This window comes from Drosophila navojoa, chromosome X (assembly GCF_054131105.1).
Source record: "Drosophila navojoa isolate 15081-1374.11 chromosome X, UAZ_NAV_1.0, whole genome shotgun sequence".
NCBI classification, from domain to species: Eukaryota; Metazoa; Arthropoda; class Insecta; order Diptera; family Drosophilidae; genus Drosophila; species Drosophila navojoa.
In genome coordinates this window covers 7,339,145-7,356,429 of record NC_142895.1, presented here as the reverse complement: position 1 = coordinate 7,356,429, position 17,285 = coordinate 7,339,145, and the positions used below count along the sequence as shown (strand labels likewise).

The 17,285-nt window shown below is 37.0% G+C and overlaps 2 protein-coding genes across 9 annotated transcripts; one reads left to right on the top strand and one right to left on the bottom strand.

The window, feature by feature from the left end:
* The first annotated feature begins 149 nt into the window (after positions 1-149).
* Tob (Transducer of ERBB2) lies at positions 150-16,253 on the top strand. 8 transcript variants are annotated; one of them, XM_089263332.1, is made up of 5 exons: positions 150-541; positions 11,725-11,933; positions 12,329-12,505; positions 12,579-13,093; positions 13,170-16,253. In XM_089263332.1, exons 2-5 carry the CDS (start codon positions 11,781-11,783, stop codon positions 14,224-14,226), a joined length of 1,902 nt encoding a protein of 633 aa, XP_089119458.1. In that variant the 5' UTR covers positions 150-541; positions 11,725-11,780; the 3' UTR covers positions 14,227-16,253. The 8 variants fall into 8 exon arrangements, with proteins under 8 accessions (XP_089119458.1, XP_089119454.1, XP_089119453.1 ...); XM_089263328.1 differs by having other exon boundaries at positions 151-341; positions 13,167-16,253; XM_089263327.1 differs by having other exon boundaries at positions 151-541; positions 11,728-11,933; positions 13,167-16,253.
* On the bottom strand, positions 7,396-10,492 carry LOC115564548 (uncharacterized). The gene is made up of 9 exons (XM_030388986.2): positions 10,202-10,492; positions 9,958-10,062; positions 9,754-9,897; positions 9,269-9,380; positions 9,065-9,198; positions 8,851-8,991; positions 8,556-8,783; positions 8,010-8,489; positions 7,396-7,938 (listed from the first exon to the last, which is right to left on the bottom strand). The coding sequence occupies exons 1-9, from the start codon at positions 10,403-10,405 to the stop codon at positions 7,573-7,575; spliced, it is 1,914 nt and encodes a 637-aa protein (XP_030244846.1). The 5' UTR covers positions 10,406-10,492; the 3' UTR covers positions 7,396-7,572.
* Positions 16,254-17,285: the final 1,032 nt, after the last annotated feature.

Sequence of the window (17,285 nt, the reverse complement as noted above, 5' to 3'; positions counted from 1 at the left end):
TAAAAATTTTCAGCTTTTTTTTCCGTTTCTTCCATCTAAAAACAGCTTTTTATTCTGGTAAAAAGTTGGCAGCACTGGCTGGGAGTGCGTAGCATGAGTGTGTGGGTGTTGTACAAGCGCGTATTTGTTTGTTGCTGGCTGACTGAGTTTCGCGTTCGCGCGTCAATTCAGTTTCATTTCAGTTACTACAACGATTTCAAGACCTACGGACGTTCTACACGGCGTTGGTAGCGCGCGCTGCAATTAAGTAACGGGACAGAGCGTTTTACAAAAATTACAATAAAAAACCCACACAACACACGCAAAACAAAAATAATACAAAATAAAATAAAACAAATTAGGTATTAAATTTAGGCAAAAAATCAACTTAAATATATGTACATAGAACAATAGCAATGCAAATGTAATAACTAAACCGTATTACACAACTCGACAACTCTCGCCCATCGTAATAAACAACGACAACAACAACAACAACAACAACAATAGCAACAGCAGCAACAACAACAACAACCGTAATTCAACATAATAAATACATTTGGTATATGCTCAAATAAATACATCAAATATTGTGTTGTGATATCCAAATCCAAAAGTAAATGTTAGTTTTGTCGTTCTTCTCTCACACATAGTACATATTAGTATATATATTTTTTTTATGTATTTTTTTTTTCTTAAGTAACTGTAATTTGCATTACAAATGCACATACGATGTGTGTAAATGTGAAAGATACTCGTATATACAATATACATACGTACATATACATGTGCACTACATAGACAGTGTGCGATAACTAGAAACCGACAACAAAACGCATTGAGATACATAGAGTACACAAATTTCGAGTCCGAATGTCCCTGTCCCTGTTCGCTCTCCTTGCCCCTGTCCCGTTTGTAGCAGAATCAGTTGCCGATTTGACTCCATTTCGTTTTCGTTATCGCTCAGTAGGCCAGTGGAGCTCGTGTTCGTGCTTCGGCCAGCTGTTGAGGCTGTCGCTCTTGCCCCCCTCCCCCGCAACTCAACACAACTCTCAGTCGCATCAAGTCATCATCCCGCGCAACCCCTCGAGCAAAAATGAATGCGGACACGTTCCATCAGCCTAGTGCTGTTGTTGCCTCTAAGTTATTTTTTACGTATTTGCTTCCCGTGCGCAGCAGCACACAAACACACACACACACAGCTACATCTACACCTACACCTAAACACATGCAAACGTACATATTGAAAATCAAATGAATAAAACAAGTGCGTCCTCTCATGCTCTCCCGCTCACTTATGGCCTGCTCTCGTTTCTGGCAGCAATTTGTCGTCATAGTCTGCACTCAGCTGTTAGCTGCTACGAGACTCGACGAGCAATACGTAAATAGGTACATACATACATACATACATATGTATGTGCGTGCGTACATATCCTAAGCATGTTTCTTCTGCACCAGAAAACTAAATGCTAAATACTCCTCTTATTATGTATTCAATTCGATTTCGATTAACCACAAATCCGTTTTAGTGGCTTGACAGTGTTAACATTTTTTTTTAGATATGTGTGCACATACATACATACATATATGTATGTACATATGTACAGGGATAAGTATGTATCGGAATGCATGTTAGCTTGAGTGTATATGTGTGTGTACAAACGTCATTTGGCATACATATGTACATACATACGTACGCTGTGCATAAATACATGCATACATATGTATGTACATATATAAATTCGTAGACGACTAGTGCATAAATATCTCTACAAATGTTAGATGTGATACTTACATACAGATATACATATCTACATACATATCTACAGTTGTTCATATTTACGTATTTGTCATTTCAATTTTCATGTGTGCAGAGATAAAAAAAAATCATGTGCTTTAGTTTTGCTGTCACTTATAGTAGGTACATTCGTACCGACATACATACGCACACATGTACATGCATATGTCTGTATGTGTGCATGTTTATTTTGTGTATGTATGTATGTATGCACACAAAAGCAGACAAAATTAGCAGCAGCGAACAGTTCCCATTGTATTTAATGTTGAATAACATCAGCTGTTTTCCGATACGATATTTGCCAATAATAACGTGCGTGCATTTTGTTATTGACAAAAACAAGCTCCGATAATAATAACAAAATTGTACGAGCAAAAGCATTTTAATTGTGGCAAATTGATAGAAATATACTGAGACACAGTGGTAAAGTTCTGAACAAAATGTGCTCAAAAGCACATACAGAACACGCACACAGGCACAGACACAGATACTACCATATTATACGCACGCACGCAGATGTAAACACATGCAAAGGCTGTCAGCTGTTTTGTGTTGTTATGCCAAATTGTCTTCAGCAAATTTTTTTGCTTGCCTGCTGATGATGACGATGTTGCCGTTACTCCTGCCAGATGTAGGAGAGAGCGGTGGGGAAGAGAGCTTTACAGCAAATACAGCGAAAACGTAAATAAGCGACAGCCGATTGTGAGAATGCGTAAGTGGGAGCAGAGCAGCGTGAGCTGTCGTAGCTTACGCCTCTCTTAGGGTGTATGTGTGTGCATTTGTCCGTGCCTGCCCGCCTTTGCATTTGTGTTAGTGTGGTACATGCTCTTCGGGGGCAAATGAGAGGCAAACGCTGCTCAATGTTGAGACGAGTCAGTGAAAAATATTTCCCGTCATATCTAGTGAAAAATAATTTAGTGTATTTACGATTTTATAATATTAAGTACACGATCAGGTGCTTATGTGCGCGCGCGTGTGTGTGTGCGTGTGTGTTAATGTAGCTGTATGTGTGCGTGTGCTTTGTGTCCACTCAATTTTTAAAGATGTGCTAAACAGCGAATAACCTAAAAGGAATTATGCAATGAATAGAAAAAAGGCTTGCGCTTAACTGTTTCTTTTTCTTTGGTGTAAGTGAAAATTAACACACACATACATATACTTAGACTTACATATAAAACCCATGTGAAATATGTAAATGCGAAAGTGCAACGCTAAAGATAAACAACGAAAAGGTTGAAAAACAAAAACAGTGAAATTTATTGGCAAGCTAAATGAACAAAAAAAAAAAAGAAAATCAGCTGCACAAATGTACACATATGTACTTAAGTAAATATAATTGTACATCTGTGTAAATGTATGTGTGTATGTTGGTATTAGTACATCACGTTTGCCATTTATTTGTATTTATGTAATCGTCTCTGTTGCTCTCTGTTGAGAGTTTAGTGCCAGCTGCAGAAGAACAGTTAAAGTAAGGGAATTCGAACAGTTGTTCAATACTGCATTAACAACTGTGGAAACACAAACACACGCACATACATATATAGTATAAACATATGTATGTACATACGTGCATAGTCAGCGTGATGTAACAACAACAACAACAACTGTTTCTGACACTGACATGTGAACTGGATTACACATATTATTGGCAGCATAAAGAAACAAGCAAGAATAACAAAATAGAAAAAGCAACAACAACAACAACAACAAAATACGTCCTCCCACTTTATATACAGACATGCAAGCTAACGTATATACATACATACACAAATAGTCATTAGTCTGTATAGTGCATATACATATGTATGTATGTACGTACATATATACCAATATGGTTTTACGTACGCTCTAATTATCGACAAACAAGCTATTCGAAGGCCACTCAGATATTTAGATCCGTAGACATCTAGCGATAGGACTGTGGCATATGCCCTACCTTACCTTCCCATTATCACGGTGTATTCATAATCGACGGCTTAAGAGTTAATTAACTTAAAGCTATCTAATTGAAGAAACCAGAAAGTAACGGCAATGACAACGGCAGCAGCAGCAGCAGCAGCAACAACAACAACAACAACAATGACAATGACAACAACAAATACTCTAACACTTTTAATTGACTGCACGAACAATGCCATAATATCACGCAATTCCAAAGCCAACCCATTTGAAAGCACTTTGTCGTGCCCTACACCACAATATGCTATATGCCACATAACGGTAATGCTGTAAAAGTTTCTAGACCACAAACAGCAACAACAACAAATTACGCAAACAAGAGTTGTAGCCAATGATCAGCTAGTCAATACCCTGCATACGATTGAAATTGTTATTAAATATATATATTCGATATATATCGAACGTCTGATACATTACAAAAATATGTATTTACATATAATATTAGTATGCCAAGATATTAGCCCATCATATATACTATACAAGATAAATTGTCTCGTAATGCCTACAGGGTATAAAAATAAAACAGCAAAGAAATGAGAGAATTGCTAGCGAAAGACATAGGAATTATATTATTAAATGATTTTCCATTCAAGGCTCTCAATAAATTGAAGCTTTAAAACAAATGTGAAGCAAACAAAAATGTGTTTTCAATTAAATTAATTGCATTTGTGTTCGGAGAGATTTCAACTTTTAATTAATTAATATTTATGTTGATTTTTTCTTTTACAAACATTTCATTAATAATTTTATGCCTTTTTGTGGCCCATGAAAAACAAATCAACAATTTAATTGAAAAGATAAGCTGATAAAACTTTGATGGAAACTTTGATTTTGGTCAGGGGGAACCTTTTCCTTGAAAACCCATCATATGACCCAAAGGGGAAGGCTTTTGCTATGCCAGCAGACACAGTGAAAGCCCAATTGACGAACAAGTTCCGTTACACGGATATTACTTTTTATCTTCAATCGACTTTTTTTTATTGCTTTCGTATTTGATGCAATTATTGGCAGGAAAAATCAACAAACGAGAATAATTCCTTTTGAAATTGCAAAAAGAAATAATAAATACATAGATCCATAGAAACTGGAAAAAGCTGGCATTGGAAATTTCAATTTGTAAGTCGTTGTGCTTAATCTCTTTCTTATTTAACAGATAGAAGACTAATGTGTGCATATAATGTATGCATATATGCATATACATATATGTATGTATATGGTAGTTTGGTAGTTCCGCTTAATAGAGCTTTCACTGTATATGGTTACATGCATAGCTTTGAAGTCCGTTGGTTCTATAAATACATTTCGCTTGAAGTATATTTGGACATTCAAAAGCATTTTGACAATTTGTTGCACACAGCAACCAAGCAGATAATTATCATCAACAAACCAAAAGCAAGCCAACCAAACCAAACCCACCCACCCACCACCTAGTCACCATCCCTCCATTGATGATGATGATGATGATGAACATGCTTCCAGCCAGCATTAAATGCCATGTAAAAGTAAACACAACAACATCTGCGCCTCGCTCGCTCAGCTCTCAGCCGTCGCTCTCTCGCTCTCGCTCTCGCTCTCCTCGTCGCACTCTTTCAGCGGCGTCAACGTCGTCGTCGTTGTCGTCGTCGTCGTTGTCGTCGTTGTCGCCGTCGCCGTTGCCGTTGTCGGCTGCTCTTTGCCACACAATAAAAATCAATAAAATCTGGGCCACCAGTTTTAAAGGTTGATTTAAAAGGTATGGCGATGCCACTTTGACCTAACTCTGCACACATGCATAAAGTACATACGCACACAGACACACCTTATCATACATTGAGGGTGGTATGTGTCTGTGTGTGTGTGTATGTATGTGTGTATCTCAGTATATAAATAAACAATAATGAGCTATCAACATCCGGATGTTGCCTACCCAGAGGGGCTTTATTAATTACGACCATCTGGCAGCTCTATGGATTGCACTACGCCAAGGAGATTTGTCTGCATCTTATGTAGCGACATCTGCCTACATGTCCATAAAAGTGAAAATTGAGCTTTTTCAAGTTCACACAAATTCACACACATACACATGCATGCATGCCTATTCGTAGATACATATAAATACATGCAAAGTGTAATACTTATACATAAGTACACACATACATACATATGTACATATGCTGTACTCTATTTCTGTACTAGCATTTAAGCTGGTATTAAGCTCTCTGGGAATATGTCAGTAGCTTTTCTTAGGCTTAAACTTAGATCATGGAGTAGACAATATATTTTTATTAATTATATATAATATCAATTTATAAATCATAAGTATACCATTGGTATACTATGTACAATTGAAAATATAAATTTATTTGAAAATATTTCCTGAAGCACCACTTCAATAATGAGTAATCTATAAGTAATTATAATTGGCTCTTATCGTTAATAAGATATCACGTAAGTGATTGCAATTATATATAATACATACATATATACATATACACATGCCACAGCTGAGTATTGATAAGAAAAAATTCATCAAGTTGAAACATATACAATTTATTTTCTTACGGGCTTTCATATCATTCAAATATATATCATAGGGTATTCGCCCGTCGGTGTTTACTATGCTTGCCTTTGCCTCGCCTTCGTCTGTTTAAATGTATGTGTGTGCGTGGCTATTATTAAGCTAAGTTTCCCATAGCGCTGAGCTTTGAGTCGTACGGCCTTCAGCCAGAGCGCAGACTTGCAAACACACATACAAATGTACCTATATACGAATACATACATACAGCTGTGCTGCTATATATGCATACATACATATATCAATGCATTTAACACAGCTGCAATAGCGCGATTAAGCTGTACATGCACTTGTACACATACATGTGTATGTATATATAGCCATGCATAGCGGTGTGCTTGTGTATGTGTAGCAGCGTTTTAAATGTCATTGCGCATACGCACAAGCAATTTGAGCAACAAGAACAACAGCAGCAACAGCAACAACGACAACAACAGCAGCTTTTGCTCTTTGCTCTTTCGTTCGTATACGTCGCTGCTCCAATTATGAACTGCAGCCGAGGAAAAAAAAAAGGAAAAAGCAACAACAACATTTCGCTATTTGTTCTTTGCTCTTTCGGTGTTCGCTCTCGTCTTTGCCCCAATTACGAACATGCAGTTCGGCTTTCGCTCTCGCCTGGACTAGTTTTTAGCTGCTCTCTTTGGGATGGCCATGGTTAACCTATATTCGCGGCTGACATTTAGGTGCAGCGTATTGGGCACCCGTCTGCAACTGAATGACGTAGCTAGCTGTTTGTGTGTGTGTGTGTGTGTGAGTGTGTATATACATAAGTGCAAGTAGAGGCCGTTTTTTATGAGATTTTAAAATATTCATTGAATGGAAGAAACCGGGTACTCACAATTAGCGTGAGAAATAACAAAGACTTAATTAGTCAATTGATTGGCTTTAAGCAGAATCCAGAATCCATAAATTCGCATGGATTTATAGTAAATAAGGTGAGGACTTTATAACGGTTTCACTTATGAACAATAATGCCTTTAGTTAGGAAATTTGAGACGTAACTTAAGAAAACAATTTTGGTTAGGTAATTTGCTTCATTTCTTACACGAGACATCTTAAATGCCTAAGGACTTTACAACTGTTTCACTTAGAAAAAGTCTGTTAGTCAGGAAATTTAGTACATTTATTGTATCGGACTGGATTTCACTATAAAACCGTCAATTTCTCAGTGAGCCAAAATGGAGCACTGCGCACAATTTTACACCTAATTGAAATTTACTTAACCGTCTTCTGAGCACACACACACATAGAATTTGGTTAGCCAAAGTCAATCCGATTTGCTTTAGATAGTCTCTGTAGTTTCAACAATGCGACAGATAATGGGTATATCTTCTAGATGTGTACCGTTGCTGTTGGTCTCAACCAATGTGCTCTGCACATAATCATGCTTGAACTTCTCCCAGCGGCGCGTCTTCATGAAATGATTGAACAGCTCCTCGCGCGACGGTATATTCGTTTCCAGCGAGAATCTGCGTCGCAACCAGATGTGGCCCGGATTCTGTTCCGTTGCCATGAGCCAATAGCGAGGCAATAGCAGACATTGCACCACGGTGCGGGCCATTATGACACGATGGGTGATTTTTTCGCCCAGGCCAAAGATACCGCCATAGGTCATGGAGCCGACATCTATGAAATGCGTCTCTGTGGGCTATCAAAACAAGATTGCTTTCAAATAAATACAACTAACTGTGCTGGTGTCCTAGATATCGTCTAACTAACCATATTTGCTAAACTCCTCTTCTCATGGCGGATGTGAAATCCCAGCAGCGAGCTTGAGCTATCGTCTGAATCGCCTGAGCCCGATGCATCTGTAGCAGCAACAGTTACGTTCTTGGTCCTGCTCAGCTTGGGACCGATTACGGTCGTGGTGAGCTCCACCTCGCTCAATGGCTGCTTATCGATTATCGTAGAAGATTTCGAAAATCTCGTTGTTGAGCTATTCGGATCGCTATTCTTTGTGCTTCCGTTTTCGCTTTTGACTGACTTATCATCATCGATCACATCGTCCTCATCAATAGAGGCAACCATACCCTCTTCGTCCTCCTCGTAATCCGCCTTCCACATACTATTCATTGAATGCTTGTGTATTGGTGTTATTCGCCTGGAGGAGCCTCGTAACTTTTTTTTACTCGAACTGACTAAGGTGTCATTGGCAAGTCCACAAGCAATTTCAATTTCTCGCAGACCCGTTTTACGCTTCTGAAATTGTATAATGAATTTAGATGCTATCGATGAGTTCAATAACCCGAAATAAGGCATAAATACCGCCTTTTTTAGCAGCCTAGACTCCTCGGTGTTCAGGTCCGATGACGATGCCAGCAGTTCAGCGATATTGAACTCCGATTCAGATTGTTTATCCTTTCTTTGCGCTTCGTCGAGGAATGAGCTATTGAATGATCGGGCCGATTTTGTGGGATTGACAAAAATATCCTGTTCCTTCTCCTTAACAGAGATCAATTCGTACGTTCTTGTGCCATCCTCTTTGATCACTCGCTAACAACAGATAGAATAGATAATATATGTATACATATATAGCATATATAGTAGCATCTCTACTTACGAACATTTTGAGGCACTGTAAAACTACGCACTCGCCGCTCAATATGAAGTGAACACAGCTGACAGCTCCCCTGTCCTCCGAGTAGATTGACTGCAGTGGATCGTACTGCTCCAGCTGGCAATAGGCGCATGCTCGCACCATCTAAAACATATATTCATATATACATACATATATCTGATTATATATACATGTATATATATAATATATTTCTAACCTGCTCTTCACTGAAAAAACTGAAATATGTTAACGAACGAATTGCCATTTTTTTTTGCTTCCATTGTTTTCTCATGAATTTACCCAAGACTGTTTTGAACTCATCGTCGGTAATGGAGAGAACCTCACAGTGTGCTACGAAATGGAAATGGGCATTTAGTCTGAGATTTTATCATCGTTGTCATTTCCGAGTCTCAGCACTTACTAAGCGTTACATAAGTGTTAAGTCGCAGGCAGTCCTCGAGCAAGGCCACATCGCCTATGACGTCGCCCACGCCCACAATCGCCTCGGAGACCATGGTCGTTTTCTTTGTGCTCTAGTAAACGTAAATTATCGTAAGATAATTATAGCAAGAAAATCCTAGTATGACCCTGAATGTGGGCCGGGTCAAGGGATTACTTTAAATGTCACTTACTTCGCTTTCCCTCTCTTCCTCTCTATCTCTTTCAGTTAAAGAGACTGATGGAATGAGATTAAGAGCAAAAGAGAACATATAAATAAAAGAAAACGTGTAAATAAAGAACTGGAGAGACAGGGAGGTAGAGACAAAGAATGATAGAAACAAGGGGATGGATAGAGATTTATATAAATGTCAATAGAATGAGGGAGAACAAAAATAATAGGACATATGCATAGAGAATATATGGAGAAATATATGAGAATTCATTTCTCAGCTATTTTGGACGCACCTTATCGATGACGTTTTTCCTCATTTCAACCTCGCCAGATATCATGAAGTAAACCGTAATCGGTATATCATTTTGTCGTATTAGCATTCGATCTTCTCCATAGTTGGAGTACCTTAAATACGGTATTAGCCGGACTCGTAGTTTCTGTAGACCCAATTCATACTGGTAATTGGAATGTCGATATGCTACTAGGCAAACACTTACTGGAGGCAGATGGGAGAAGCACGGCAGACCAGCTACAATTAGGCAGAGTTTCTTACGATCCTCAACCGTGCGGTTCGCATGGGGAGTTCGCAGCAAAGATTTTTCCTATGAAACATAAAGAGATCTTAAGTAGAATATATTGTGAATCGAATATCGTAAAACGAATGTCACAAATCGTATATCGTAAATCGTATATAGCAAATTGCATATCGTATATCGAATATATCAAGTTGAACATATTCACCGCAACTGTCAGCACTCCGGTCTTCCGCTTCTGCCTGATGAGAAAGGCAACGTTCCTCTTAGCATTCATCACGATGCCCTGTTCCTCGGGATCATCCATCCATTGCTGATTCAGCATCACATTTAGCACCAATCTCTTGAAGCGCAATCGAATATTTCGCTTACGAATTTGCTTTTCATCTAAATCGCGTTTTTTAGGTAGCATTGTTATTAAGACGTAAACTTCCCGAAAATTTTTATAAATTTTTTATTTTTTTAGTTTTTACTGTTTAATATGTTTTTTGGTATTTCTTGTTTTTTTTATTCGTTTTTTTGTGTGTTTTTATTTTTATTTTGTTTATATTGATACCATGAGTATACAACAAATAAAAGGATTATCTAAAATAAACATAAAAGAATCGCCTGCTTTGATGTAAATGGAATTTTGAAGAAAGCAAAAGGAAACTCTGTTTCTTTTTTTTTATTATTATTATTATTTGCATAGTGAGGGAGTCCATTCGATTGCTAAAATCTTACAATAGTATAGTTGCTTAGCTATATTTTTCACAATTACCATATAGTATTTATATATTTCAATCAAATTATTTTATATATTTATATATTTTTCTTTTATTTCCAGGTACATAAACTATTAAACATATAATTCTTATGAGCACTGCACACCGCTGTGAGCACACACACAGAGGGAGAGCGAGAGAGAGAGAAAATAGCCAAAGACAATAGACTACCAAGAGCAATAGACAACCAAAACATATAGATGTAGATAAATATACAAGCATAGAGAAACATATGTAAGCAGATATGTATATTTAAGGTATACAGAAGTCACATACATACATACATATGTGTATATATAAGATCTAGTTAGCCATGCCCGATAAGTCAACTGAATGAGGAATAGTTAGTAAACCAAAATAGAGCACACAACTCTCGTTTGACACAGAGAAACAGTTTGATAAATATATTCACTACAGCGTGTAATACACAACAACAGAAAACAGACATTGGACCTAAGCAAAAACAAGACAAAATACAAAAAAAAAGTCAACAAATTAATCACACATACACACACGCACACGGCATAAACCAGAGAACAAGAAGAAAAGCCAAGAGCAGATCAAGAAAGAGAAAAATTATTAACAAAAAACCAAAAACCCAAAAGTTTTTCGACCAAAACAAAACAAACAAAAAAAAATAAATAAATAAAATAATAAATCAATAAAAATAACTTAATAAATTAACTAAAATCGCATAAAATCAAAATAAAAAAATTCCAAATTTAAGTTAATAAGTGAACCGTTAAATACGTTAACTGCCCCGCATAAGGAGAAAAAAAATTATTTTTAAAAAACTTTTTTTTTTTGCAAATTTGAATTTCGTCTGAAGAAAGAGTTGCATAAATATCTCTATATATATGTTGTACAACTATATACATATATATAGCTTGTAAATATATGTATATATATATATATATATAAATATACCTATATATATATATATCTATAAATGCATATATATATACAGTAGATCAAGCGTCGATCGTGTAACAAAGCTTGCGGAGTCTGGGGGCGGCCATCAAAATGCATATTGAAATACAAGTGGCGTTGAATTTTGTCATTTCGTATCTGTACAACAAATTGCCGCGACGTCGTGTGAACATATTCGGGGAGGAGCTAGAGAAGGCGTTGCGCGACAAGTTCCAAGGACACTGGTACCCAGAGAAGCCCTTCAAGGTGAGCTTAAAAAGATAATAAACATCATGGTTAATATCTATCAATCATTACATATCATCTATCATCTATGATCTATTATCTATTATATTTCTTATATCTAATATCTTATGTCTTATATCTTATATCTTATATCTTATATCTTATATCTTATATCTTATATCTCATATCTTATATCTTATATCTTATATCTCATATCTTATATCTTATATCTTATATCTAATATCTTATATCTTTTATCTTATATCTTATATCTTATATCGTATATCATATATCTATTTATCTATCATCTATCATCTATAATCTATAATATATAATCCTTAATCTATCATATATCATATATTTCCTCATAATATCATATATAACTAATATTTCTAATATTTACACCTCCTTTGTAGGGCTCGGCGTACCGCTGTCTCAAAACTGGCGATCCCATTGATTCGGTGCTGGCTCGTGCGGCGCGCGAGAGCGGCGTACCCATAACCGATATACTTGAGAATTTGCCCAACGAGCTGTCCGTCTGGGTGGATCCCGGCGAGGTGTCCTATCGCATAGGTGAAAAGGGCGCTGTTAAGGTGAGACTCTCTCTCTCTCTCCCACTCTATCTGTCTCTTTCTTTCCCGATAACTAATGGTATTTCCGTTTCAGATACTCTATACAGAGAACAATGATAATCCCGAGGATAGTCATTCGGCCGATCGTGAAGTTACCAAAACGTTCAATCCGGAGGCTCAATGCTTCCGTCCCATCGATGTGGTCAACACGACCATGAATAACCTGAGCTTAAGTCCCAAGGCATTGCCGTTGCCGTTGCCGCTGCCATTGCCATTGCCGCTGCCGTTGCCATTGCCGTCGTCCGGCTCGTCGCCACACTCGGCCGCCTCGAGCGGCTCGCCCACCTACAAGGGCAGCCCGAATCCCAATGGCGGCGGCAGCGGCGTTGCCGGTGCCGGTGGTGCTGCTGCTGGCTCCAGCGCTGCCGGAACTCACTCGGGCAGCAGCAGCAGCAATGCAGCCACAGCCAATGCTACAGCCACCGGCGGCGGCGGCGCGGGCTTTGTGCAGCGCGCCGCCCAGGCACCGCTCACATTCACCACGGCCACCTTTGCCCAGACGAAGTTCGGCAGCACCAAACTGAAGACTAGCTCCAAGCGTACCAACAGGTAAGAGAGACTGCAGGATAGAGTATATATATATATATATATGTGCATAAACTGATTCATTCATCTTGTATAGCAGCTCGTATCGCATGTCGCCCACTGAGTTCTCCAACTACATCAAACAGCGTGCGATGCAGCAGCAGCTGCACCATGGCCACACCGTGGGCGGCTCCTCGGCATCGGCATTCGGTGGCCTGGATGCCGTATCGCCCGCCCGCTCCCTCTCGCCGAATCCGCTGACCTTGGCCGGCAATCAGGGCAGTGGACCGAACGTCGCCCCACCAACTGCAGCCGATCCGTTCTACTATTCAAACATTTCGATGGGCCTGTATCCGCAATACAATGGACAGCGTGGTCTATACGAGAATCATTTTAATGCGGATGCGGGCAATCTGGGACTGTTTGGAGCTGCAGGCGGAACAGCAGCAGCAGCAGCAGCCGCCGCCGCCGCCGCAGCAGCAGCTGCAGCAGTCGTCAACAATGGGGGAGCCGCTGCAGCTGGCAGCAATAGCTTCAGTACTTACCTGGACCCATGTTACTTTAGCAATGGTCATGTCAACGTGAATGCCAATGCCGCAGGCGCCACTATGATCAATCAACAGCAGCAGCAGCAGCAGCAGCATCACCTCCACCAACAGCAGCAACATCATCTTCTTCAGCAACAGCATTTGGAGCATGCCAACAGCAGCGATAGTTGCTTCGGCCTGGATACGGATTGCAGCGTCATCGTTGGCATCGAGGAGTCGCCCAATTCGGCTGTTGGCGTCGCTACTGGCGAATCGTCCACCGATAATAGTCCAATAGCCACGCCCACAGCTGGCATTGCCGGCAATGTGGCCAACAGCGGCAGCGACAGCAACAGCAGCAGCAACAGCAACAGCAACAGCAACAGCAACAGCAACGGCAACAGCAACAGCAACGCAAACGGCAACAGCAACAGCAATCCTCAGGCAGACGTAACGACTGCCAGCCTAGCAGCAACAGCAGCCCCATCAGCTGCAGCGGGCAACAATCAGCCGGACAGCAGCAATACGGCAGCTGCCAGCAACACTAGCAACAATAGCAAACTGATCGATGGGCTCAGCTCGTTCTATGGCAGCGGCTCCACCTACCAGCAGCTGCTGGTGGCCAACTAGAAGCAGCTGAAAGCACCGCGACAACAAATCACCGCAGACGAGAAATCGACGTTAACCGGAAATGCAATAAAAAATAATAAAAACAAAAAGACGATGGCGACAAGTGTTCAAGGCAACAGCAACAGCAACAGCAAAAGCAAACGAAAAAGCAAAAGCAAAAGGAAAAGCAAGCGGCCAAAGTCATCTTAACTTTAACTAGATATAAATGTTAAACGGGTCAACAGCAGACTGACCCAATCATAAAAATTTAACTAGAGAAGGAAAGGTCTATATATATATAGAAAGCAAGTCGGAATGGAGTATGTGCTGGCTGGGAGACGAAACGAATGACATTAGACAGAGAGAGAGAGAGAGGAATACATGCCCATATATATAAACAGACAGATGTATATCATATAGATGTATATCTCTATATATGTATATACAACTGTATGCGTGTATATGTGAAGCATCTGAAGCGGAAACTCCAGCATATATTACCAAGCAACAGCCAGCAGAGACAAGAAATCAACTCTCAAGCAACAAATAAGCAGAAAATATACAAAATCGAATAGATAGTGTATATACAGAAATATGTAATGCTCTGTACTTGATTTGATGTGCATATATGTATATATGTATGTATCTTTATATGTATATATATATAGATATATGTATATATATATATATATATATATATATTCTTATAGGGCATGTGTGTGTATGTAGACATATTTATTTTGTTATTCACATATTATCTATATTTATATATATATATATGTAAATGTACTATATATGTATGTATATATATATAGTGATTGTGAAAGTTTATTTAGGCATAGATATATAAACATATATATATATATCTATCAATATTAACATTTAAAGCACGACATTAAAGAACATTAACAACTAGAGACGAGATCCTTTTTAGAATTTCTAAACTAATTGTTTTCCAATTGTTATACACATATACTATATATAAAGAAATAAGAAAAACAAAAACAAAAACAAAACAAAACCAAAAACTAAAAACTAAAAACTATGAAAAAGAAGAGAGTCAAAAAAAAATTAATTTAGATAAAATCCTCTGACATTAAGTTTTTTAATAAGTTTATAAGTTCTGTTTTTTGTATCAAATGGAAAGAAGAAACACAAATCAACATATGATCGATATGGACATACCCTGTGAAGCCTAACGCTAAACAACCCAACTCTCTATAAATATGTTTATCTGATATTTTGTTGCAAGTTTTTATAGCTGGTGTTACTGCCATGAATAGCAAAGTTTTCTCATTTTTCTACCATTCTCATATTTTGTTTTTTGTTTATTTTTCCTTCTAGGGTATGTCGCGCATGTGTGTATTTGTGTGCGTGTGTGTATGTGTGTGGGTGCGTGCGTGTATTACTATTTGACTTTATTTTTTTATATGTATGTATATCTATTTTTATATGAACATTTGTAACTTTTATAAAAAAACAAAAACAAAAAAACAAACAACGTAATGAAAAAAAAAAACAACATTTTACACTTTTTATACGGGCTTACGTAATATACCTTGTGCTATATAAATGTTTACTTTAATTTCCAACAAAAAAACACAAACTGAAAATTGAAAAAAAAAAAATAAAAATAAAAAAAGGCATTTTTATTTATATAAATTAAATAATCTAAACATATATATATATGAAATATGTATATGTATGTATGTATGTGAGTGTGTTTGTGTACGTGCGTGAGTGTGTGTGCGTGTCTGTGCCTGTGTGTGTAGCTATTCAATCTAACCTAACATATGTCAATGCATATACCAAAAAGCCTAATTTAAAGAATATTCTAAACAAATTGAGAATTCAAGAAATATATTGAATGTATATATATAATATATACATATATGTGTGTGTATGTATGTATATGTACATACATAGTGTATATGTTTACATACATATATGAAACAGCGGTCAACAAATTCCTTCTAAATAGCAAAAAAAAAAAAAAAGTTATGAAAGTCTAGTAAATAAATCATTCAAGTTATAATATTTACTAAAAATAATAGAGAAAATCTGTATTTAAAAAATATTTATTTTATTAATTTCATATATATTATTATTATTTTTTTTTTAATATTAAAATAAATACGAATATACATATATGTTTTTTCATATTTATTGTATATATGTATATACACCTGCGGTCAAACCAATAGTAGTAGTAGTACAGTTGGGAAAAAATCTTAGTGATAAACCCAATATATTGAAAACCATTTGGAACTTAATATATATTATTAATTCTACTACTATTTTTATGGCCGTAGCTGTGCATCAAATGAATAAATATGAAATTCATAAAAAATATCTATCGACAAAGTAATTAAATCTATTTTTTTATAAAGTAAATAAAAAATATATAAACGTATATGTATATATATATTTTGTATTATTTTTTTATTTTTATTATTAAAAAAAAGTATACATATGTGTAAATATGAAATACAATTTTATTTTGTTTTTATAATTATATACAAATTTGTTTTCTTTTATTTTTTTTATAATCCATAACTTAGAGTTAGGTTTCTAATGCGAAAAATTAGTTTGATATATATGTATATATACCTACACATACACACACATACATACAAACAGCACACACTCTCTCATACACAGATCCTATCCTATGCATGTGTGTGTGTCGCCTAAAAACTTACCACTGAAATGGAAATTTAAAGAAACATTTAAGTACCTTAAAAAGCTTCTAACTAACTGTACTATAACTAACTATACTAACTGTTATGATGCGAGTGCATGCGAGTGCAAATGATTTGTCTATGAAATATAAAACTCATTTACATGCAACATTTCGATCATGATAGTACGAAAAGTACCTACAAAACAGATAAAGAAAGAGGAAAAGTAATTGAAAAAAGAAAAGTAAATAGAAATTAAACACGAAAAACTTTTAGACAAACTAGAATTGAATTACAATTTTGTACTTTTATATATGTATATGTATGTATACATATAAACAATAAAGAGACATATGAATAATATATATCTAGATATATACTATATCTATCTCCCTCTCT